The sequence below is a fragment of the Heterodontus francisci genome, chromosome 23 (assembly GCF_036365525.1).
Source record: "Heterodontus francisci isolate sHetFra1 chromosome 23, sHetFra1.hap1, whole genome shotgun sequence".
In the NCBI taxonomy this organism is placed as follows: domain Eukaryota; kingdom Metazoa; phylum Chordata; class Chondrichthyes; order Heterodontiformes; family Heterodontidae; genus Heterodontus; species Heterodontus francisci.
Genome location: NC_090393.1, coordinates 35,140,452 through 35,167,033, shown reverse-complemented (window position 1 = coordinate 35,167,033; position 26,582 = coordinate 35,140,452). Strand labels below are relative to the sequence as shown.

Here is a 26,582-nt window from a genome sequence, read left to right as displayed (position 1 = left end):
AGAACCTCACAACTGATTCGTCAAATTCGCACTTGATTCAAGTCAAATTCACACCTGATTCAGGGTCAGAACTCTGACTGTGTAAAACCATTTTCCACTCTGGTTTTTGATCCAAGGAGCCTGAATGAGACCAATGAGTGAAAGAATTAGAGTTAGCAGACAGGAAAATTTTATCACTTTCTTAGGGACGCTAAGACTAATTATAATTTCACACTACCTTCACTGAGGTTGCCTAACCCTGTACAGATCAGGGATTGTATCTAGATTCTTCCTGCTCAGTATATTGATCAAGCTGTGAAGAAGGCCTGAATTGTCCCATTTTGTGTTCAGCACATTGAACACACCCATTTCACCAACATTTTCAGAAGTCTAACTTAGTTGTTTTTGTGTTCATATTTAAAGTTGTGGTTTAAAGATTTGCAAACGTTCTTTTTCTGTTTGGAATTTGTAGAACTCCTGATCGAAGTGTATCCTGGGCCCAGCAATACATTTCCAAAAAGGAGCTTTGGATTTATCAATACTCAACAGTATTTATAAAAAAATCTAGCCTTTGAAAGATGCACATTTGATTGCCCTCTTTGCTCATAGTGATGAGTCTCATTCACATTCCATGGAGCAAATCAAGTTACCATTGTCTTTGTAATCTAAATTGCATATTTCACTTAAATTCAGGTTGACAGAGGATTTTTTTCTGGTACTAGGCAAATGTAAATAAAGCTTGCAGCTTTAAGAAACAGACTAATACTTTTTAATAAAAGTGAAGAACCAGAGAGGTATGAAGTGTGTTTCAGCTCAGTTCAGTTAATCATATTATGCTTTATTGGACCCATGGGCTACAGACTTCAAAGTGAATGGGTGAAACACAGTGGTGTGGTATTATAATTTTACTATTGTTTGTTAATTAAGTTCCAGTGACACAGTATTGAAGATTGGAGAGCAGAAGAATGAAAGCACAATAACCCCCTGATGCCTCACAACTATAACAAACACCTAAGGATATTTTTTTCAATACTTCCCTGTGTCAGCAAGCACCAAAACCAACAACAATGGTGGATTGCAAATGATTTCTTTGGTGAATGAATACCCAGAGTCAAATCATTCAGGCATTCTTTAAAATTAAAATTGGAGATACAATATAAGTGGCTAAAATATATTGACTGCATATTCACAATAGCACATTGAAAAGCCAGGAAATTGTAATTTAAGCATTTCCCAAGAAAATAGTGAGCTCCTGACTCTTCTGATCACGTGGGTTTTAAATAGGGATAAATGAATGTTGCCATGTGCCAACCACAAGATTTATTAATCATACAAATAATTAATGTCCAAGGGCAATGGAAGAAAACCAGTTGTAACTCTCTGGTATTGCCCAACTTGTTCATATATCTTTTTTAGTCCTGCTCACAGCAAAGGACTTGCACTGAGCTTGCAGATGTGGCTCTTCAAGTGTCACACTTCAACAGAACAATCTATCAATGCTTATCTTCTTAAAACTCTTATTTCTGTGTGTTCTTATTTTAACTCTTATTTTTGTGCCATGTGCACAATTGACTTCCAGTTGTCATATTGTGTCATACATTTTTTGTCAACTTTTCCTCTTTCTAAGTTAATATATTCACATTTATATGTCTGGTCCAATTATCCTCTAGCCTCTAATCCTGCATCATCTGAAAACTACACATAGTCTTGACTTCCTTTGTACAATGCCACAGGAGATTGGTTCATCTCAAAGGAAAGTATAAAAACAAAGGGAAAAAAGCTTGTTCTTTCCTGATGTTTTTTCCTAACATTGGCAGCTTGGTCGCTCCATAATGTCAGGAGCAGTGATTTACAAGCAATTGTCAAGCTATAAAAATTTTGATTAGCAAATAGTCTCCAGTGACCTCAGGATGTGCCAGAATGGATGTTAAATGTCCTTTGATACTCATTGAAGCAGTGCATGGAGATCTCCCCACTGCATTTCAAACAATTGCCCCTCAATCTGCACCACCAAAAGCATAATAACTGACCATTCATTAATTTGCTGTTTGTGAGATTGTGCTGTGCTCAAATTGGGTGCCATGTTTGACTACATGCCTGCCATTCCAAATAAAGTTACATTTTATTCCGGGAGAGACAGTGGTGTAGTGGTAATATCACTAAATGAGTACTGCAGATGCCCAGGCTAATGCCCTGGGGACATGGGTTCAAATCCCATTATGGCAGTTAAGGATGGGCAACAAATGCTGGTATTGCCAGTGACACCCACATCCCACGAAAGAATACAAAGAAGTTCTATCACATTCTTACCAGTAAATGTCTTTACACGGTGAAAGTGCTGAACAGCACCAGCACAGTCATAGTAATTGAAACAGATCCATTTTATGTTTATTATGTCCCAGTGCACAGTGCCTGCAGTTATATGCCCAGGTGAAGAAACATTTACACAGGAGATGTACGTCCCTAGTGACAGATTTTGACGTTTAAACCTTCAAGTAGGTAAACAGGAATTTCCTGGCTGGCGAGTGTACAGGCGTCTCAGAAACATCAGCCAATCCACAAGAATTACTGATCATTCTAGAAAGGAAGATGCCATTTTATTGGAATTGTAATGATAGCTTTTGTTGTGGGTCACCACATTTTTGACTCAAAATTATCAGGCTTAAAAGTCTCCAAATGAAGCAACTGACAAATCCACGTCAGTAGAGTTTCCAATTGCCTGAAATAAACTGTACACCGGCTCTTCTTAAGGGCCCCACGCTACTTATAATATAATCCCAGATAATTTAGGGTGATGTCAGTAAGAGCCAAGGCTTGGGGACCTCCAAGTGTGCATAGTGATATTGCTGCTGTTTAACCAGTAAAAACCACATAGCTTACCAACACAGTACTGATTACCTCTTGCTGTTTGTCCAGCAAGGACTATCCTATCCCTTAAGGCACTAACTTACAGTGCTGTCTTGAGAAGATTGGAAGATCCCATGCCTCAGTGAGGTGCCTACACCTCCATGTATCTGGTTACCAAGTTGACCACAAAGCATTGTCTCGATTATAACCTCTTATTGCCAAATGTGTCATCTTGGAACCAACTGGACTCAAATGTGCACTGCTTCACTCTGCTTTCCCCATCAAGGAGAATAGTCACCAATTGGTTAATAGACAACTGTTAAGTATGGATTTGAACAGGTACCAGGAATTTATCAGCAGTAGCATGATGAGCAGCAAAACTCACCTTAACATTTGTGAGTGCATTGCATCATCTTCCTAATGACACCTTCAGCACACGCTACAGCTTATTGAATAGAAGCTCCACCACCAAGTTGAAGTGCAGAGATTCCATAACCAACAAGCGCGTTCAAACAGGGTCCTGAATAGACGAATACATGTTCACATGTCCAATCTCCAGGAAATGTCTTCCAGGGGCCAAGCCTCAGAGTTTATTCGTTAGTTCTATTGACAGGCATCTACCTTCAATATATTGAAAGGACCAGTATGTAAGATTGTTTCTGACATGCCAGCCACCTATATATTCTGCACATCCAAATCCAGTACAATGTATGAGACTTGCTTGTCAACCACTGCTTAAACTGGTTCCTCATGAAGGGGCTTTGAATATGAGGCGTGCCTGTCATAAGGTTGGCTCCACCCCAGGATGCTGAGCACTACATCAGTTCTCCCTTCAACCACTTGCCCTTTTCCAAACAGTGGCATTCCTAGGTAAAGGAATATTCAAGCTATTGGTCCTGACACAGAGTACATGGACAAAAGCAAAATACTGCAGATGCTGGAAATCTGAAATAAAAACAAAACATGCTGGAAATACTCAGTGTACTTAGAAATGCTTTTGAAAATATCAGCAGGTTCTATAGTTTGTTCTACTTTCAATCAGCTTCTTCTCCAGTGTTGGACAAACATTTGTGCTTTGTATTTTCCAGTTAGTAATTGGGTATTTAAAATGTAGTTCCTTCTGCATCAATTATTTATCCTGTTCTTTTGTGCACTACTCTTGGAATTTAGAATTTGTTCCAAGTGTCTTAGTTAAGAAATAGTGACTCCTTGCCAGCCAATCAGGAAGTTAGACTTTACCAAACCTTTGTTAAAAGGATAATAGCAAACGTTCGGTGTCTTTTTATGCTTGAATGTGGGACTAAGTTGATTAAGACATGAGGCATAGCCAATACTTTAATTGGCTTGAGAGTTCCTCTCGCATAAAACACAGAGGAGCATTTAATATTACTATTAATAGATGAGGGTCATTTATTAATAAAGGCTTTTACCACACACTATATATACTCTCAGCCATTGGGATAGCTTTTATGGTTCAATCTATCTACTAATAACTTCATGTATAGTTCAATTATGTTCCAGCTCTCAGTTTTGGAACATTCATATAGAAAAATGGAAGAAGTTGCAAGTCTGTGATTCAGCTCAGGGATTTGGAACTGTCATAATCTGTTACAGTTTAGTGTGAGAGGTTTGTAAGTGCCAGCAGATCCTTAATTAAACCATTTAACTCCCAGTGCCTATGGCACTGTGGTGGCACCCCCAAGCAATGTTACAGATTGGAGAGACACAGGTTTGGTCACCCAAATTTGCTGAATCTCATCAGCACAAACTGGCCTACAGATGGATAGGAGAGCTGTCACCCAATGCTTTGTAGCCCATCTAGCTAAGGCACTGAGTTTTCGATGGTAGGTTACTCACCTCCCCTCACAGTAAGAGTTGTATGGCGAGAAAAAAATGTGAAAATAAAAGAAATTGAAACGCTCAGGAAAGGAAAGTCTCTTTGTATCTCTAGTTCTATATTCTATAAAAACTGGGCTATGAGAAAAGAGTGAAGGAGTGGGATTAATTGAATAGCTTTTTCAAAGAGCCAAGTCAGGCACAGTGGGCTGAATGGTCACCTATGCTGTATGAATCTATAATTCTAACTTTGAAATAAAGAAATCCAAAACATCCTGCTGTAATTCCACTACTAAAGAGATATAGGGAGAACAGTAATAACAGTTGGAAGTGAACAACAGTAATTCTGAGACACCAGAATCACTACAGTTGGATCAAACTTTTTCCACTGATGGCTTTATGTGGAGCAGCTCTATGCAGCATTAGAAACGGCAATACTGATTGTTTGAGAGCTGCCAGAATCAAGCACTTTGCCAATTGGCAACTCCGATGTGACCATTGGTCAGCACTGTTGCAAATGGCCAGCAGCAGTTTTTAATGGGCAGGTGCTTCAACCCAAGGAAAGCACAAATACACCCTGTTCCTGTTATACTGCATGGCAGATAGTATAGTATATCAAACTGAAGATAAGACATGGAACAGTCCCTTGTGTTTTACCTACTTTTGGAGGCCTTGCTGGAACATTTGGAAGCTTAACTTGCTTCATATTGTAACATGCAGTAGGCAGTAATAAGGGCTCGAGTCCCTTGATATGCAGTGCACAAGCTGCCTTACAAATAACACAATAACAGAAATAACAGGGCAATATTAGAGAATGGATCTCCTGGCTGCACTGTGCATGTAACTTATTATTAGCAAGTATGTGGACCTGGCATATGAACAAATAGAATGAAAACCCATACTTCCCCATTACAGTGTGTGATTTCAGTAATGGAAAATGTCAACCTACTTGGAGATTTTCAATCTGAATAACAAGAAATTTTTATCCTGTTCAATGTGAATAAGAATTTTTGTGGAAAACATGTGGGATTGCACCAGTTACAAATGGAAGCAAACAGAGCAGTAGCAGGTGCAAACTCGTTAAATGGTGAAGTGCAATCAATTGTTTCAGGTTCCTAATACCAGCAGATTTCAGAGGGTCATTTTAATGCTGTGGAAAATCGTTGCAGTGTATGAAGTTGCTTTGAAAACTCCTGGCTTTATTTTCCCAGTGCCATATCTTTCATTATTTAAGCCATCAATTTCTGTCATTTCAAATCCTAATTCTCAGTATAGTTAAGCTGTATACTTTATGGCATTGTGAAGTGCTTTATGCTTCGTACCAAGACAAGAGTCACAGCATAAGTGCAGTTAAGCAAGTGTCACAAATGTGTTTTGCACGGGTATGAGACCACTTGGAGGAGCTAATCTCACACTGTTTCAGCTTCTCACCTGTTGCAGTGTATGCATTACTGGTGCAAGAGCTAACTTTGCAAAGATCAAAGTGATGCCCAGGCTGTCTGCTGGACTATATATAAGTTGCTAATTTTGGAAAACAGCTAATGAAAAGTTGACTGTCTTCTGACATAAAACCCACTTGTGAGCTTGGCTTTAGACACCCCAGTGCTTAAGGGACTCAGGTGTTTGGAAACTCGTGCTTAGACACCCATGTAGGAAACTCTGCTCTTCCCTGGTTAGCATGTTATAGAATCTAGTGCCAATAATGTTTTCAAAATAGTATTAATGCAAAATTGGTCAGTGCAGTAAAACCACACTATAAGGTGATGCACCAGTTGCTTCTCAGCATTTGATTATGGCACAGCAATGATGTAACTGAGATTGTAATGTGACAATTACTAAAGCAAATTAAAAATCTGCAAGAACTGATCTTATTGCTGGAAAAAGAATCTATGAACTCTAAGAAATCTAGGCCAGGAAGTATGACAGGTTGGGATAGGAAAACAGACAAGAAGTATAATAAGACATTGGCTCTGAACGTCCTCCTTGATACTGGCATGTAAGTGGAACGGGGTTGCAGTACAATTGAAGAAAAACCTAGCTCTTGTTGCTCCAAGTGGGCCTTTGACTTCTAGAAACATATATAAGGATTAGGAAGCTGAGAGCAGTCATTGGGAAGTGGAGGCCAGGCATAATTAGCAGAATGGGACTATGCTTGATCTGATGGTGCAGTGCTAAAAATAAATTCTATGACGTTTGTCTGACAGAATAAATGCAGGAATGCCACAAGAACGGAAAAGAAAATTTTGCATTGGCGCATCTCAGTATTGTCTTGAAAGATTTCATGTATGGTAAATTAGGTTCCAGTACTGTGGCTGTTCCTTTGTTAGCAACAAGCGAAACAGAGCCATGAATGGGCAGAAAATAGGACTGGTATTGAAGACTCAAACCCAATGCATGATGTGACCTAAGGAAAGGAAGTGTAGTCAAATTTAAGAATAGGAGGCTGAGCCTGGAAGATTCAGTGGGGAAGTCTTTACATCATTTGCGTCAGATTCTACCTGAAATTGAATCTAACTTAGTTGCTGTTGAGCATTGTCTAAAAATTTGAAATTTCCCCTAATTTGATACTAAAATAGTGAAGTTGAGCAGATCAGAAAATCCACAAAGGTGACTGGTGTAAGAAATAGAAATATACTGATGCAGTCGGATGTGTTTTATGCCTATTGTTGGGGTAAAATAGGGGAAGTTTACCTTTTAGGCAGCTGCACTGCACCTCATCTGAGAGTGCTTGAGATCAATTCCCATTAATAACACTCCTCATTTTGACATGCATGAGAAAAGTCCTACGAAAGGGCCCTTTTCCTCAGTAAAATAAGTATCTAAAACAGTGTTCTCAACAGGTAGCAGACTGATGATCTGACGGGGCTAATTCTGGAATATTATTACCAGCTGCTTAATGCTATGAATTGTTTCTTGAAAATCAAAATCAGCTGGAAGAAGCTGCAATTAAACAACATTTGTATATCTTATACAGCTTTCACACCCTCTTCTCTAGTCTCCCTATAGCAGACCAAACACTCTTGTACTAAACCTGTAACAAATTATTTTTATTTTCCCCAGCGTAAGTGTAAATCAATTCCATGGGGATTGTGCTGATGATAGAGCTGGAGCCATTTAAGAGGAAATTTGTTCCATTCTGTTTCAAGATATGCAGTGGTGTTTATGTGCATAAAATCTTATTGGGAGCAGTCAGATGGTCAGTAATTGATTCACTGCATAGCTGCTGCAGCAATCATTTCACCTGGAGCTTTTATCAAATGTTATATTGCATTAGATGTCAACAAAATGATATTTCACCAAGAATCCTGAGACAATACATTGATAAAGACAAGTGTGTAATGCTTGTGATATGAATCATTTCAGCTAACAATGAAGCTGAAAATCCCATGTCCTTTAAATACTGCCTCTTTCAATATTTACATGGCTGTGAATTGTATTACTTCAAGTCAAGAAAAAAATGTCAATGTTTTTGATAGGCCAACGCGAGACAGTGATGACGAGGATGACGATGAGAAGAAAGGGAGAGGATGTACCCTTCTGTACCAACGTGCTATGGTGAGGGTCCTTACGCAGTTCGTAGCAGAAACCTTGGACCCAGGTGGGCAGCTAGTCTACATGTTAGGCAATGACTGGCAGGCTGACATCACAGACCTGGTGACTGACTTTCTGAAAATGGACAACCCACGGATTGCAAAGCTGGAGAACGGGAGGATCCTGAGTGGGCAGGAACTTGGAATGGCCACAATTCAGGTATGTTCAGTCCTTTGGAGTAAATGTAATAACTGTCGTGTATGGCTGAGTCTGGTACTGTTCTGCCCTCTGCCGTTTGTTTCTTCCAACACGGTCTTAGTTTGCAAAAGAGAAACCTCTCTGAGAAAGATCAAGATAATCTGTGGAAACTGCCACTGAACAATGCATTAATGTATTCAAGACATTGCCCTTTATACTGCCTCATGGACAGGTGGTTCCTGAGAGGTTTTCTTCTTTAAAAAAACTGACAACTCCCTGAGAATAATAATTAGATCGTCACTGAGCAATAGTGCAGCAATTGGAAAAAGGTCAGTTTGATTACAGTGACTGAGTAAATGTTTTTTTTAAAGTGCAACTTCTTTCTCATTTGTATTAATTATCGAGTTGTCTAAATGACTAAAACGTTGTATAACATACGGCCAAATACTCACAGGGGAATTAGCAGCAAATTAATGCAACAGATGCTATTTTTCTTTCTATCATTTTAGCAGTTTTATTCTATCACTTCCGTCTCTTGCTGCCAGATTCTGTCGCCAGCAGGGCTGGTGCCAACTGCCTGTCGTTCATGTTGGGCATATAAAGGGGTGTCATCTACTGGCTGGGTGTGTTGGGAGCGAAGAGGGTCTTGACAGATTGTTGTCCTATCTCCCTGAGACAGAATCTTTTCCTGCCACACTGTATAATATCTAGCAGTCCAATCTGTAATCAGTTGAACTGCGTCAAAGATCAATGAGTTTGCGAATCCAATTGATCATCCAACCTTCCTCTACTAGCTATTGATCAGTCGAGGTTAACTCCTTCCAGATTTTCATTTGTCATTTGTATGTGAATGTTGAATTTAATGTCCTTTGTCTCCCATGAGGAACATTCACCAAGATGGTTGTCTAAGTCAGAGAGGGGGTACACAGGAGCCATGTAGAATTCTTTCTTTGAGATTTTAAATACCTTTTACTTTTGCCATCTGTTTAATTGAAGAATTAGGTCTACTATTTAATAATTTAGGTTAAATAAATCAGACCTGTGTCATTCTAATTCGTTGTACCACAAAGTGACAGAATACTGATTTAGACTTGGAATTCCTCCTACCTCGATGCCTATTGGTAGTGTAATGTGTTCATGAAGATTTGCTCAGTTCAGTACTTCTGAAATCCTAAACACAGCCTTTAGAACATACAGTTTTGCTAGAAATTTTCACAAACACATTTGCAATATGGCTGTATATAGTGACCAGACTGTGTCTTCGTTGGGAGGCTCTGAACTGGAAGTCAGACACTTTCCTACAGTGAAGGAGGAAATATTGAATGAAGAACCACCATAGTTAGCTCCTTTTCACCTCCTGGTGGCCAGTTGCCGTTCAACATTGGCTGAAGCCTGGCACCAAGCTTCCCGCTTGGCGATGGACTGAAGAAGAATAACTTCAGGGTGCTTTTCTTCTGTTTATGTTGCAAGATATTTATTCCCAATGTTTCTATTCAGCACAATTGTAATGTTTACATGCAAAGCCGTAGCATCTCAATGTGCTTATGGCTTGAATATTGTAGCTATATTGTTGTCGAGGCTATTGTAGAAGATTAGTCGGTATAGCTAAAGTTACAATAACTTATTGATGTCAAGCTGAATCTCCAAGTCTGAGCATTCATCGGAAAGCTACTCTGTAGTGCAGTGTTAGAGATGATTTATGACATGTATCTGCTGGCATTGAAAACCACTGGTCACAGGAACTCGTCCGTCCTTAAAGATTAAAACAAACGACATTGAATGACATTTCCACAGAATACTCTCTCTGCCTCCAGACCAACAGGGAATTTGGCGCTTTGCTTGCATAGTCATATATCTGTCAGACAAGTCAGCCAGGGCCACACAAAAATTGTTCAACACACCACTAAAGCTGTGAGAGAATTACATTTCAAAGTCTAGCTTTTAATTGCCAGTTTGGTATTAATGGGCCCATTCTGTGAGGAAAATCGGATTATATCAGTCCCTGTACTGCATGAAATGCATCATGTGCATTCCTGAGGGATTGAGTATAAACACCAAAGGCCGCAAACATATCTCTTGTTGAATGTCTCAACTAAGCTCCTTAAGGAATCGCACTCAGACTATTAGTGACAGTTGTAAAGTGCAACCATTGTGTATACAATGCAACATTTATAGAAAAGGGTCACATTGAACTGAAGTTTGAAACTGTTTTAAAGGTGGAGAACAAAAGTTTACTATAAATAATGAATCTGTGAACAATACACATCCGACTTACATTCATTAATGAAATGAACTCTTACCTATTTGTCCACCATTCATTTATGATGGAACTGTAAATAGATTGCTTTTGTTATTTGTGCTTTTACAAGAAAGATTGTACATCAAAAGGAAAAGTAAGATATTGAGAGATATGCAGAATGAATTGGTTAAGGTCAGTCCAAAATGCTAATGTTGAAGAACTGAAGAATGTCATGTATTACCATGCTCCTAGGCATGCATGTATTCTGAGAATTGTTCAACATGCTGTCTTTATTTTGAATTTTTTCACTTGTTCCCCAAAGTGAATGGAACTTTTTCCAGTTTCAACATCTGTCACTAGCAGGAAAGGCACAGACATGGAATAAACTCCAACTTCCCAATCCAACGACATGCCTTAACTACAACCTCCAAAGAAAGCCTACTGCACCAGTGTAATTTATTGCCTAATTCCTGACTAGTCATTTTCCGAAGGTGCAAGGTCAGTGCCAGTGCAAAGCAGTTGTGCTGCACACCCAGGCCTGGGTTTTATTGGCCCCCCTGAGGCGGAATCGGAGGCAGGGGCATGGAGTAGCGCGACGGGTGGCGGGGGTGGGGCGGAAGGCCCGTCGCTTCCCCATTGCCCAGCGATCTTCCTGGGGGTGGTGTAGGCCGACGACAGTCTTCCCGACGAGAGGCCAATTGAGGCTCTTAAGTGGCCTATTAACGGCCAATTAAGGGCCTCTTCCCACCATCACTGGGATCTTACCAGCGGCGGGGGTGGGGGCCTCCGCCACGCAGGGAGGACTACTTATAAAACGAGGCACCCTCCCTGCGGGCTTAGGGGGAGGTCCCTCCTCCATGGGCAATTTGTGGTCCACGGAGGACCCTCACCGGGAACAACTTTACCCCCTGGGGCCCCCTCCCCCTAGACTGACCTCCCCCAACTCCCCTTTTTGCCGGGGCCTGCCAGACTGGCCTCAGTAACCCCGCCTCGCCTACCTCTGTTCCAGGGTTCTACTGCTGGGCCTGGGTCCGAGGCCTCTGCAGTACCAGCAGTGGCCACCACTCCCGGTAGCGCTGCTGATACTGCTGAGCTGCTGGCCCTCTGATTGGCCGGCAGCTCTTGGAGGCAGGATCCCTGGTCCTTAAAAATCTTCAAAGGGACTGGGATCCTGCCTCCTGAAACTTGGAATCAAAAAGACCAGAGGATCGCAGGCACGAAAAGGCAGAGGCCGGGTTCCCCTCGCCTTTTCAGCCCGGCTCCGGGATCCCCGCCTCCAGCACAAAATCCAGCCCCCAGTGCCAAACCTACAGTGTCAATTTACCAACCTGGGCTGGAATGAAGCAGAATAACACTGCATGGGGGAAGGAGTTTCACACCTTTTGGGTTTGACATCTCATGTAAGGGTAAACTTGCTGCACCTACATTTGTGGAGCAAAAAATCGTGTCAGTGCAGCCCATGATTTGCAGTCCACTGTAATTAGTAGATGAAAAATCAAGAACTGTATCCATTTATTTTCCATTATACACTCCCAGCAAGTGGGACTCCAGACCACAAGTACAGAAGTGGAAAAATTGGACTGTAGGACCAGTGGAATATCAAACCTGGTTTCCAAGAACTCATCTGTTGGAAGACCTGAGCACTTTAGAAACATCGCCTTGCCTTAATTTAAATGTTTAGATCATAGAACTGTTCCTTCTCCATATTGTAGACATTTTAACATTTCTAACTGTTTGGAGATAGCTCGACGCGTAATTAGACTCATGTATGTATGGAGCTCCCTCCTGGGCATGACCAGCCAGGCTGTGCAAACACAATGCTGCGTAGATGGAATCTGAATTACAGTTATGGATCTGAGACTAGCTTCCACAGCGTAAATGGTCCCTAAATGAAAATACCGGGTTAGTGGAAATAATTACCCAACTTATGACTGATTTGTCTATTGATGCCATCTGGGCAATTCAGTCTTACAGCCCCTTTAGAGCCCCTTTCATACCTGGATTCAAAACCAACTTCCAGACGTGAAAGCAATATATGGTTTTCTAACTCACTGTACCCTCATTTTTATGTATGTTTAGTATATTCCTGTTCTTCCTCTTCAAGCATCCCTGAAAGCAATGCACCATTTGCTGCTCAACAGGTTATGCACATAGCCAACTGTGTGGGGCTCTGGGAGTTGCTGCTGTGTAACTAGCAACTGAGGACCGTGTATAATTGACTGAAGTAGTTCGCCCGCTTCTTTAGTTGAAGAAAAGGTTTACGTTTTCCCTCCATTGGTTTGGAGAACAACTGTACCTTCCTTTTAAAATTACTGTCTGGCTGCCTGGCCAAGATCTGGAGCTTAATATAGTGGGATTGTGTGAGTGCCCACCCAAGCCCTGGCAATGTAAAATCGTATGGTGTGATCTTAATAAAAATAAAACCCTTCAGTGCTATTGTGCCCTGGATGTAGAAAGTATCCAATGGTACTTCACAAGAGACATGAGGGAAGGAATTCGATAGCACTGGTCCGCCGCTGCAAAGTAGGAACAGGGACTATTCCTTGCGCCAAAATGGTTAGGCCCACGTCATACTTGATACTAGGCTTTGGCCTCATTTAATTGTGTTCAACGAGCTCATTCCCCGGGCAACTTGCTGGCAAAGCAGATTTAAATTTTGGGTGGAGATGAGGCGATTTGGAGAGGGATTTGGCCAATCAGGAGGGGTTTGACCGGGAGCCAACAATGGTCTTTGGGACTGCTGTGGAGCCAGGAGGAGCAGGATTCAGCTAACTATTTAAAAAGAACTTACCTGTTTGATCGCAGTGCTCCTGACATGTGGACCTGGTTATCCTGAACACAACTGCTCCGATTCTTGCTGCGATCAGGGCAGCATGATTTCGGGAGGGTCCTGGACCAAACGTTGGGTCACCTGTTGGCATATGCAAAGGACCTTAATGCCTGTTTCAGCACGAGCTCTGAATACTTATACTTTAGCCTTTGTCAAAATGACAGCTGGTGCACTTTCAACACAGAATATGCACGCATGTGCCACCTACCATATTGGATGCTTAGGAATCTGTTTTATGCCTGTATAACAGGTGCCCCTTCAACAGATTTCTAAGCCGAGGGGTAGTCCCCTAAGCCTTGTGGGGAAGTTAGAAGAAGTGACCAAAAGCATCGCCAAAGGTCTGTTTTCAGAATGATCTTCTGGCTTGACAGGGAGGTACAGATACTGAAGCAGCTAAAGGATCCGCACCTGAAGCTGGAGTGAAAGGGGACGGGTGAGGGAGATGAATATTAGGCTAGTGTTACAATACCTGAGAATGTGGAAGGTGATGTAAGCTTGGAGAATGTGGCAGAGGTAGAGTGGGACATGTCAATGCACAGATCGTAGATGAGAACTCGGAATTCAAATCTAATGCATTATGAGGCGGGGAACCAATGTCATTTAGGAAGGATGCAATGATGGGCAAGTGGGAGTAAGTAAGGGGACAGGGTGAACAATTTGGAGTTTTTGGAGGTTGGAGGGCTGTTTGAAAAGTTGAGTCTGCAGATGTCAAACGGCTTTGCCATCAGCAAGGGCAATGTTACAGAAGTGGAAGTAGCCAATCTTGGTGAGAGATAGGATATGGGATTCATTTCTAGAAAAGCAGAATTGCAGAGTAGAGAAGTTGTGTTAAACTATACAGAGCCATGTTTATACCACACTTAGAGTACTATGCACTGTTTCTGTTGTCATATTGCAAAAAAAACGTTTTCAAGCACTGGAGAAGGTGCAAAAAGATTCACCAGGATAATACCAGAACTGAGAAGGTACAACTATCAGGAAAGACTGAACAATGGCTCATTTCTCTGGAAAAAAGACTGAGAAGTGATCTTTAAAATTGTAAAGGAGTTCAATAAGGTAGTTGTAGAGATGTTTCGCTTGTAAGGGAGACTAAAATTAGGGGCCACAAAGATGAAATACTTAATAGTGAATCCGATAAGGAATTCAGGAAAAGCTTTTTTTTCTCATAGAGTGATGCGAAAGTGAAATTCATTACCACATGGCGAGGTTAAGACAAATAGAATAGATACATTTAAGAGGAAGCTTGGTAAATACATAAGGGTTGAAAGGAATAGAATTTTGATGGGGTGAGATGAAGTAATATGCAAGGACGTTCATGTGGAGCATATGGACTGGCATTGGCCTAGATTCTATAAGTGTACTAGAACTTTTGGGTACTGGGCCAAATCCATGGTTATTCAGCATTCTAAAGGAACAAAATACTTAAAACTTCAGGGTGCACAACTTGAGTCTGGATTGCTAAAGGCCTTTGAGAACGATGGATGGATGGTTCCTCTCGGACTCTGGCAGTGATCTAATTACTTGGTTGCTTAAACACCCACAAAACCCGGAGCCTTAGAATGAACACAGTTACAGGGAATATTAAGAGTATCAAAACAATTGCAATTGAGAAAAGGTTCAGTTGTTTGGATCACTTTTGAGGAACTCTCCAGTGTGCACTTGTGAAAGTATGAAAAATGTTCCCAGTGGTTGTATGCAGCACAATCTCGCTTCCCAGTAAAGCATACATGCCAAAACCTAAAAAGAAAGATTAAAGGTATAGGCCGCAATAGGACTTTGAAGTTTGGCAGCCTGGAGGAGAGATATCTTGGCAGAATCCAGGATAACAAAAGTCCATCTCATCAAACGACATTTCAGCTGAAAAACCTGCTGCTAACAAATTCTCATCTTATCACAGAAGATATCCAGCTATAAACTGAAGCACCATTGAGTGACTTCTGAAAAGCAACAGAAAAAGCACAGCAAGAATTCCAAAAGCAAGCTATAACCTGTAGAAAGCTAACTAGCCTTTAATCAGTTTCAAAAGCCAGAAAGTAATGTATCCAATAGGATTATGGGCAATTGATCTTAAAAAATCACCAGTAGTGGAACCTCAGTTGAGGCTAAATGAAAATTTAACTACTTTTAAAGTTCATTTATAATGTAATGAAAAAAGGCACAGATAATATTTTTACTTTATACTCGTTTTAGACCAGAATTTCAGGTCACTATTTTGGAGGTCGGTAGAGGGGCATGTAATCTAATACGTGAGTCTTTGTGGTGGATTATACTGTGTGCTCAGTTATTTGTATTTAGATAGTGCACTGCCATCTTCAGCAAAGTTAGTGAAGAGTATCAATGCACCCAAATCTTAGACAGAATGGAAGGTAAACGTGTCACTTATTTTGATGATGTAACACTGTCCAAGGAACCCTTGCCCTGTTTAAGCGTTCCAAATCATGTTATGCTGCCAGACATTAGTTTCAATAATGTCCCGAGTGCTTATTAATCTGTCACACAGGCCTAATCCTAATGAAAACAACAATCAGGCCTGAATGTTTCTGGCTCTGCATCAGCAACAAAGGCAGATCAGATTTCAGCATCTAAGCAATGGAAAGCAAAAGTAAGAGCAAATTACAGATCATGTAGAGTAAAAGCAAAATACTGCAGATGCTGGAAATTTGAAATAAAAACAAGGAATGCTGGAAATACTCAGCAGGTCTGGCAGCATCTGTGGAGAGAGAAGCAGAGTTAACATTTCAGGTCAGTGACCCTTCTTCAGTTCTCAGTATTTCCAGCATTTCTTGTTTTTATTACAGATCATGTAGATTCCATTAACTTACACAACTGACAATGGGCAGCAATGTTGCATCATAACTAACTGCAAAGCTGCAGTCATATCAGATCCAGGACTTTGTATACTAGATTGAGAGTGAATAAAAATCCAGTGTACCTTGTATGTAAATTGGAAAGCTTTGCAAGTCTTTCCTGCTTGTCTGTACCACTCCTTTCACATTGACATATGCCTCACATATAGATATTGTATGGTCTCAATTGCTCATGAGCAATGCCATAGGAGATTGACTAATTGTATAGATTAGATTAGGAGCAGTGCTAGGATGTAACACCTATGGGTCTGCATTATACCTGTCCATAATTATTACTCTTAGTTGATAGATTTTGTATTCATTCGAGTTATCAACCTCAACCTCTCATAGACAAGCTTCAATATGTAGTAGCAGAACAAAGACTTCTTTGTATTAGCATTTTTGTAACTACAATTATTATAGTATTCAAGATAAAAGTAGCAATAGGATAGCAATGTTTAAGACTTTTAACAACCTAGTGGTAGTCATGAGTATTACTCTCCACTTTCAAGGTAATTGTGATTGGACAAAAAAGGGCAATGATAATTAACTTTGATATACAGTAAATGGTGGTAATAAGTGTTTAAGTTTGAAACTTCTTTATTTCAAAGGTACTGTCACCACTTTCTGATTCTATCCTGGCTGAAAAAACAATAACAGTGATTGAGGAGAAGGTGTCTGTTACAGACCTTGGAGTTCAAATAGTAGCAGGACTTTCCCTCTCCTTCCAACTGAGTGCTGCAAGCAACCGTGTCATCATTGCAACGACCACAGCAAAAGAACAGTTTCACACAACAAAACAGGTACTTGTTCTGAATTTCAGTTCCTTGCTCTCTCTATTCATTTGAGCCGATGAAGACAATTTCTGATCAAATCGTCTATCCGTGGCTTTATTCCTTTCTCCATCGTGCAGAGATACCAGCAGTGAACATGAGTGTTCCATGGCAAAGGAGGGGGGAAACAGGCGCACAGTCACTCATGGTTACTCTTATTATCCTTTTCAGAGCCAGTTTAGGAGTGTTGATTTTAGAGGCCTGGCAGTAGATTATAAACCTGTTTTCCCAGCTTGTAATCACACTAACAAGAGAAGGTCCTTGGGGGAATGGGGCAGAATTAAAGTAGATTATGAAAGCAGTGTGAGGAAAAGGAAACTGAAATCAATAGTGCTCATTAAAATAACTCAAAGAAAAAATAATCACAATTGTGATCCTTTTAGTTTGAGAGATTACAATTTTTGCAGAATTGAATTTAAAGCAATTGCTTTTTGTTTGTGGCCTGTCTGTTGGTAGAAATATTATCTTGTAAATAGGAAAGTTGGAACCAAATTTCTTTTTAAAAAAGATACTGATTTCATTTAAAAACTCCGAGAGTGAAGAATTGCAGGAGAAACCAAAAAATTATCAGGTGAGATTTTGAATATTGCTTTAAAGTAACATTTTGGATTATGTAAGCAATTAGGAATATACTTTTACACATAAATGATAAGAATTTTAGATGCAGAGTGGGTGATGCATAAGTGACTTTTCTATCGTGTAATTTCATCACTGATAAGATAGCGGCATTGTGTATTGATAGTAAAAGATCAAAACCCTGAGCATCATAGAGGTGAGTGTGCTTTGATCGCCTTTTGCTTGAGTGAAGGAGCACATGGAAGTCCCAGTAATTGGTGAGATATTGTGCTGAGTCTATGAAAGAGGGAAATAGCTGATTCAGAGGTGTACTTTTGATTTTGGGCGTTATTGTAAAATGGGCGATATTATTCAGCTGCCTGTTCAACATCTCTCCCAATTGAAGTCAATAGGAATGAAAGTTGGGAGAAGTACATAATGGGTAACTAATCCACTGTAGCCCAAAGTCAAAATTACCCCCCACAGGGTTTTATGTAGTGCACAGCTTCCAGTCAATAAGCCATAAATCATGCAGTGTTAACAATTTCATTACTTGCTCATCGGTAATGAAATAAAACTATTCTTTCCTTGGGCAAAACTAAGCTGAGTTCAATTGCACATTAATTCTGCAGCTTACACCTGCAGTTGCAGGAGCAACAATCCATTGTGAACAGAACCTCAAGAATACCAGCTAATAATTTAGTGTATTTTTTAAGGTAAAGATTGCATAGGAGAAGAAACAGTTGGTACTTAGTCAAATAAGGCCTTTGACACATGCAGTACTAACCTGCACATACAATACTAGATGGTGTTTAAATTCTTGTCGGTCTCTCTATTGTATCTCATTCCTGTACTATTTTAATCTGGGTCACTGATAAAAGATGATGGTATAAATCATACAGATGTAACAAGCTTTTATGCAGTTCTGATATAGTTATGTATTTACTAAAAGGGATGTTAGTATTCACAGGAGAGTTCTTTATGGCAATTGCCACATATGTATGCATAACAGACACAGCATTGTGTTTCTAGATATTAGTGTTCCAGTCATGCTTATATTTTGGCCTTGAGTAGACAAATGTCTGAAAATCTCACAGGATGGAATTTTCCACTGTTGACAGTTCATATTATAACCTAACCTGAAACACACTCTACTTAGTAAACATATTGAGTGGTGCCTGCCATAATTTACTCATAACCATAGCTATTGAGACTTGGAGTCATTTCTTGTGTGCAGGAGATCTCTGACCTTGACTTTGTTCCAAACTCAATCTGTTTTGTCTGTCACACAAACGCAGCTAAAAACACAATGGAACAGATTTTATTCGGCGATGAGGGTCCTGGCGGTGAGCCAGAAGGCAAGGGGAGACCCTGCCTCGGCCCTCCATCGCAGTTTCACAGCGGGTAGCCAATTGGCCACCATTGGGAATTCCACCCTCTAACGGATGAACTCCTGCCTTCAGAGCTGCCGGCCAATCGGAGGGCCGCCAGCTCTGCAGTACTGGCAGTGCCACTGGAAGTGGTGCCCACTGCTGGTACTGCAGGAGGCCAGTCAGGCAAGCAGGGGAGTGGTTGGTGAGTGTGGGGTGCTCTTGTCGAGGGAGCAGCCATTGCCGCTGGGTGGGGTGGGGGAGGATGCCCTCTGGGGGCATGGATTTCCCCCAAAGGAGAGACCACCCAAAGCCCATTAGGAGGCCGCCAGGTCTCACCAGCCAGCGTGTCCACACGGCGGCAAGCCCCTCCGTCATCCATAAAATCGAAGTGGAGGTGGGAAGAGGCCCTTAAATGACCATTAATTGGCCACTTAAGGGCCTCAACTGGCCTGGGGTGGAAGGCCGTCCTCGGCCTTCCCCAGCCCAGATAAAATGGCAGGGGGCCCAGGCAACGACAAGCATGCCATCCCTTGGTATTTTGTGTGAACCTCGCTCCATTTCTGACTCCAGGGACAGGATAAAATCCTGCCCAATGCTTTGTCTTTTACGCACAAACATGTGCCAATTGTTATAAAGAACTCTCCAGTGAATAATTGCATGCTTTTTAATGTAACAAAGAGGAGTTTATGAGTTAAAGAACAATAATTTGATTTTTCCCAAATCTTTGACACTGCGGATTGCATAGTCTTATCCACAGAAATCCAGGGCTGGATTTTACCAGCTGGGGATGGGATGGGAGGTGGGGCGTGCCTGTAAAATGCAAGGGAAGGGTGGTGGGGGAGGGGGGGTGGTGACGTGCCCATTGTTTTCCCACCATCATGCTATCTTGCCAGCAGCAGGGAGGGTGGCAGACGGCCCTCCCACCCAGAGGCCAATTAAGCCACTTAAGTGGCCAATTGAGGACCTCTTCCCTCTGCCACTGGCATTTTATTAGAGGCGGGGTGGCCCTCCAATATGTGGGGAGACCTACAGGTGAACCCTGGTGGCCATCCAGCTTGGGAGAGGCCCTCCTATTCGGGCACACTTTGGCCCACAAAGGGCCTCCCTGATGGCAATGGCCACCCGAGCAACAGTGCCACCATTTACCCACACCAAACACCACCCCTCCCTAGCTGGGGCCAGCCTGCTTGGTCCCAGCAGAAACCCAACTCTCTGCCACCCCTGTGGTAACGCCTCTCTCAGGAGCACTGCTGAGACTGCAGAGCTGCCAGCCCTCTGATTGGGCCAGCAGTGTGGAAAGCCTACCCGCCTTCCTTAATTGGCCACCTCTCCTACCTGCCGGCTCTTCATTGCCTCCTCCTGGCAAATGTCTTGGGGGAAGTCCGGCCTCCCACCTGAGCGTGCCTGAGTGTGCTGGCCACCCGAAAAGCTCCCCGATGTTGGGATTTCCTCCCTTCTGGGAAGGTCCCACCCATGGGCTCACCTGTTAACCTCATGTTATGTGCCTCGCCATGGTTAGCTTGGGCTAGGCAATGAAAGAAATATTGAAAGACGAGTCACTCATTTCCATGCACCTGCCAGCAGAGAATTCCAAAGGATCACTGGCAGGGACTCTTTTCCATTTGCTTTCTCGACTTTTACTGCAACTGTTCCCAAGTCTGTAGCCTATCTGTGAGGGAATTCCCAGAATATTGGGAACAGAAACCACAACCTCCCTTCCCCCACCCACCATTGAATAATTCTTTCCCCCTGATAATTTCAATGAAATGGAGAGACCAAATCTCAGGGACAGTGGGCAATCAGAGACCAACTCTCGGGGACATTGGGCAATCAGAGACCAACTCTCGTGGACAGTGGGCAATCAGAGACCAACTCTCGGGGACAGTGGGCAATCAGAGACCAACTCTCGGGGACATTGGGCAATCCGAGACCAACTCTCAGGGACATTGGGCAATCAGAGACCAACTCTTGGGGACAGTGGGGAATCAGAGAACAACTCTCGGGGACATTGGGCAATCAGAGACCAACTCTCGGGGACAGTGGACAATCCGAGACCAACTCTCGGGGATATTGGGCAATCAGAGACCAAATCTCAGGGACATTGGGCAATCGGAGACCAACTCTCGGGGACATTGGGCAATCCGAGACCAACTCTCAGGGACATTGGGCAATCAGAGACCAACTCTCGGGGACATTGGCCAATCAGAGACCAACTCTCGGGGACATTGGGCAATCAGAGACCAAATCTCAGGGACATTGGGCAATCAGAGACCAACTCTCAGGGACATTGGGCAATCAGAGACCAACTCTCGGGGACATTGGGCAATCCGAGACCAACTCTCAGGGACATTGGGCAATCAGAGACCAACTCTCGGGGACAGTGGACAATCCGAGACCAACTCTCGGGGACATTGGGCAATCCGAGACCAACTCTCAGGGTCAGTGGGCAATCAGAGACCAACTCTCGGGGACGTTGGGCCATCAGAGACCAACTCTCGGGGACATTGGGCAATCCGAGACCAACTCTCAGGGACATTGGGCAATCAGAGACCAACTCTGGGGGACAGTGGGCAATCAGAGACCAACTCTCGGGGACATTGGGCAATCTGAGACCAACTCTCAGGGACATTGGGCAATCAGAGACCAACTCTCGGGGACAGTGGGGAATCAGAGAACAACTCTCGGGGACAGTGGGCAATCAGAGACCAACTCTCGGGGACATTGGGCAATCAGAGACCAACTCTCGGGGACAGTGGGCAATCCGAGACCAACTCTCGGGGACATTGGGCAATCCGAGACCAACTCTCAGGGACATTGGGCAATCAGAGACCAACTCTTGGGGACAGTGGGGAATCAGAGAACAACTCTCGGGGACAGTGGGCAATCAGAGACCAACTCTCGGGGACGTTGGGCAATCCGAGACCAACTCTCAGGGACATTGGGCAATCAGAGACCAACTCTCGGGGACATTGGGCAATCCGAGACCAACTCTCGGGGACATTGGGCAATCCGAGACCAACTCTCAGGGACATTGGGCAATCAGAGACCAACTCTGGGGGACAGTGGGCAATCAGAGACCAACTCTCGGGGACATTGGGCAATCTGAGACCAACTCTCAGGGACATTGGGCAATCAGAGACCAACTCTCGGGGACAGTGGGGAATCAGAGAACAACTCTCGGGGACAGTGGGCAATCAGAGACCAACTCTCGGGGACATTGGGCAATCCGAGACCAACTCTCGGGGACGTTGGGCCATCAGAGACCAAATCTCAGGGACAGTGGAGAATCCGAGACCAACTCTCAGGGACATTGGGCAATCCGAGACCAACCCTCAGGGACATTGGGCAATCAGAGACCAACTCTCAGGGACATTGGGCAATCAGAGACCAACTCTCAGGGACAGTGGGCAATCCGAGACCAAATCTCAGGGACAGTGGAGAATCCGAGACCAACTCTGAGGGACATTGGGCAATCCGAGACCAACTCTGAGGGACATTGGGCAATCAGAGACCAACTCTCAGGGACAGTGGGCAATCCGAGACCAAATCTCAGGGACAGTGGAGAATCCGAGACCAACTCTCGGGGACATTGGGCAATCCGAGACCAACTCTCGGGGACGTTGGGCCATCAGAGACCAAATCTCAGGGACAGTGGAGAATCCGAGACCAACTCTCAGGGACATTGGGCAATCCGAGACCAACTCTCAGGGACATTGGGCAATCAGATACCAACTCTCAGGGACAGTGGGCAATCCGAAACCAAATCTCAGGGACAGTGGAGAATCCGAGACCAACTCTCAGGGACATTGGGCAATCAGAGTCCACCTCTTCGGGCCATTGGATGGGATGAGATCTCTGCCTTTGAGTAGAAACACGGTTATAGGTTCACGGGGAGCATAGACACTCGGCTACAGGGAACCCAACCTTTACCAGATAAATGCAATAGCATTTGCAAACTACAGGCAAGAACCAGGTGTTTGAGTGTCATGTGATCAAGTGTCACATGATCAAACCTGCAGGAAGACATCCAACCAGTGTTAGCAACCCTAGCTAGAAACTCTCATAGGATTACGAAATCTAAGGAAAATGGGAAGATTTCAATTTATACACAACTGCTTGAGCTGTGACACATATCATCAGATAACTTACTTTTCAGCAAAGTGAGGGGCTCTTATAATCTTGTTCACTCGTTTTACAACCACTAAAGTACATTACAGTGAATAGAGCCCCGACAGTAAGGTGATGTCTGCAAATTTAATGGAGTGTGTAATGACAGATCAGTATCTTGGGTTGTTACTGATGGCGGTTTGCTGGTGTTTAGTTATTCAGTACGTTGTAGCCCTGACCTTTGCAGTTAAGCTGCAAGAAGCAGAAACTGCAAAAAAAAAAGTATAAAATCTAAGGCAACAGGAACATTGAAAAAAAATTCCCTCACCTAAAAATGATTTGTACTGCCTATTTATCTGCATCAGCTTCTTTGGCACCCGTGCAGCTTAAACCCCAGCAAGGAGTTGACGGACCTTCAGGGGGAGAGGCAAGGATAGAAAATTAGCAATAAAAGTGTAAGGTAAAAAAGCCTTTCTTTTAAATTGAGTGCCCCGTCGAGAGAAAGAAAAAAACTGCAGGGCAGTTCTTTTTGGGGAGGGAGCTATCAGAGGCAAGATAACCAATGAAAAGCATCACCTCTCAGTGAGCCACTAATGAACACAAGGAACTGTTGACTCATCCTCCCATCGCCAGCTTCAAACGCTTAAAAGCAGCAGCTTTGCAGATAAGAAGTCATTAATTCATCTTCATTTGTTGATGTTAATTGGAAGAGCTTGTCAGGGCTTGTAGGGAGGGATTTATTGATGCAGCGCCTGTGATTTACAGGAGCAACTCATTAAAACCTACAGCAGTTAAAATATAACTAAAGTTTGCCATATCATGGGGAACAAAGCAAGCATACAGTGGCTAACACTTTAAAGCTGCTGTATCATTGGGAGTTTGCACCTATGCAGATGGACAATTAAACCTTATTTTTGAATGCTTTGAAATATATCCACTGACTCCAATGGAAGGGAAAAGGATGTATAAGCTATGTCCGATTCGATATAGCCCATTTTACTGTGTTAAAGGCAGAATACAAGTGCAAGTTATTGTTGCTGTCGTTGATATTGCCTGTTTTACACTATCATCAAATGTTTTAACTACCCCCCCCCCCCATCCCCATTGAGTGAGGACAATATTAGGCATGGCTGCATTGATGCTCCCATGGTCAGGTATCCTTGCAATGTCACTGTCTGGGTTCCCATGTGAAGAATGACCACTTGGATGAGATACTGGCAGCAGTGAAACTCTTTACCAGCAGAAATCGCCTCCTGCTGGAGAGCAAGGCAGCATACTGGAGAGAAGAATGTTGCTCTCCAGTTAACCTTCTGCAGTTTGAATTCTAGGTTTTTAGTTAGTGCAGTAATGAGAATGAACAGGCTCCCAATCTGGCAATGCCTTAATTTTAAAATTCTCACCCTTGTTTTCAAATTCCTCTATGGCCTCGTCCTTTCCTATCTCTAACTCCATCAGCTCCTTAAGTCTGACATCTTTGCATTTCTCCAGTTCCTTCATGCGTATCCCTGATTTTAATCACTCTACCATTGGCATCCATGTTTTCAGCTACCTGGGCCCTAAGCTCTGGAATTCTCTCCCTTGCTACCTCACTCTCCTCCTTTAAGATGCTCCTTCAAATTTGCCTCTTTGATCCTAATAGCTCCTTATTTGGCTTGGTATCAAATCTTTTGATAATGTTCCTGTGAAGCACCTTATTATGTTTTACTATGATAAAGGCTCTGTATAAATGCAAATCATTGTTGTTGAATGTCCTGATCTGTATGGAGAATGAAGGGGCGATACCAGTTGTGTTGAGCACCATGCACTTAAAATAAACTCGGCATCTTCATTACCTAACTAGATGATTGCACTGGGAGACAGTTGGCATGCTGTAGTAACTTAGGCAAGAAAAAAACCTTGACATGGTGAAGCAAGGTCTACATTTATACAGGAAGCCACCAAGAGAGAAATTGGGCTCATTTGAGAGCTGTAGAACAACCAAGCAGTCCCTCCACTGGCCAACTGAAAACAACCAGTCATTTGACTTTCAGGATCTTCTGCTCCCATTTTTCTCGGTTACATCTGGATCTGGGGTCTTTCTACCCACCGTCCACCGGTTGCTGCCACTTCTGGGAATATGACAGCAGTCATTGATTATGTTGGTCTAAAAATAGGCGGGCTTGGGAGTGGTAACGAGAGGAATGGTGCATGTCATACGTCCCATCGGTACTGCCAGTGCGATGCTGGGTGCAAAGAGCTCCAACATGTTACTGGCATCCATCGTTGCTATGGCAGATAGGAGGGCATTCAAATTTTTTAAGACATCCTGCCTAGTGATCAGTTGCACTCTGCGGTGCCATAAAAATCAATATTTTGAAAAATAAAATTGGGAATCGTCTTGAATTGCCCCGCAGACAGTAGTTCACATCCCCACTGCAGGCAGCCAAAGCACCAATAATTTTCTTAACCCCTCCATCTAAGGCCAGCTCTCTAGTACAGAAGGGCCTCCTACTGAAAATATTTCATTTAGCCTCACCCAATGGGAATCCAGCCAAGCAGGAAATCCCATCCAGCGATAGAGAAAATGATCGAATAAAGTATGAAGATTTTGTTTTTGAATTTGCTTTCATCTGCATATTTTGCTTTTTTATGTAAAACAAGTGAAACTTTAGCCTGAGTGATCATGGCCAATAAAAATCTCAATAAATTCATGTGTAAAACCTTTATTTTCTTTATTAGCAAAAACATACGAAAGAATTTTGCACAGTTTGCGCATTCGCATGCTATTATTGCACAGTGCAGTTTCCGGGCCTCTTAATTCTTTGGTAAATTCAAATCATTTTAATACAACAAGAAAACTATTAGAGCTCTGAAATGATCTAGTGAGATAACCATGAATGGATTTTTAATGCATTTGCAAGAATTTTGTTCCCTTGTTCTTCGAGCCCATTTAAAATAATCAGGTGAGTGCATTAAAATAGCAGAAGGAATTTCACCTCAACATTTTAAGTGTTCATATGTTACTGTCACATTGTGCAATTTCAGGGTTTGTAAGTTTTGCTGAGATGCCCCAATTAAGAAAACCCATAATAAGCAAATTGTTGGAACTGAAGCTGAGATTTGAAAATTGCAAAATTATTTCCAGCCCCTGCTTTCGGCTGGAATCTCCTTCACAAGACAAAGTGTGATTCAGGTTTAACATTCTCAGGCAGCTGTCTCCAAATGATGTTGTACAGGCTATGTTAAAGAGCCTTGTCATCTTGTAAAGGGTATTACAAACACTTCACCAGCTTTGTAAACAGAGAAGTGTGCAGCGATGCGACTGCTGATATATTGATATTGTTGTGCTGGTAATCGTGTCTGCCACTACTAATTTTTAAAGTTTAATTTAAAACTAATACTGTAAGTAATGAATTGCTGTGCTGCTAG

At 42.5% G+C, this 26,582-nt stretch overlaps 1 protein-coding gene across 1 annotated transcript in view; it reads left to right on the top strand.

Annotated features, from left to right (window-relative positions):
• The window catches only part of si:dkeyp-14d3.1 (transmembrane protein 132C), a 1,037,882-nt gene that overhangs the window by 983,390 nt on the left and 27,910 nt on the right, over positions 1-26,582 (top strand). The window contains exons 7-8 of the mRNA XM_068055068.1: positions 8,139-8,412; positions 16,918-17,109. Coding sequence (XP_067911169.1) covers positions 8,139-8,412; positions 16,918-17,109 — 466 coding nt within the window. The remainder of the gene's footprint in view (positions 1-8,138; positions 8,413-16,917; positions 17,110-26,582) is intronic.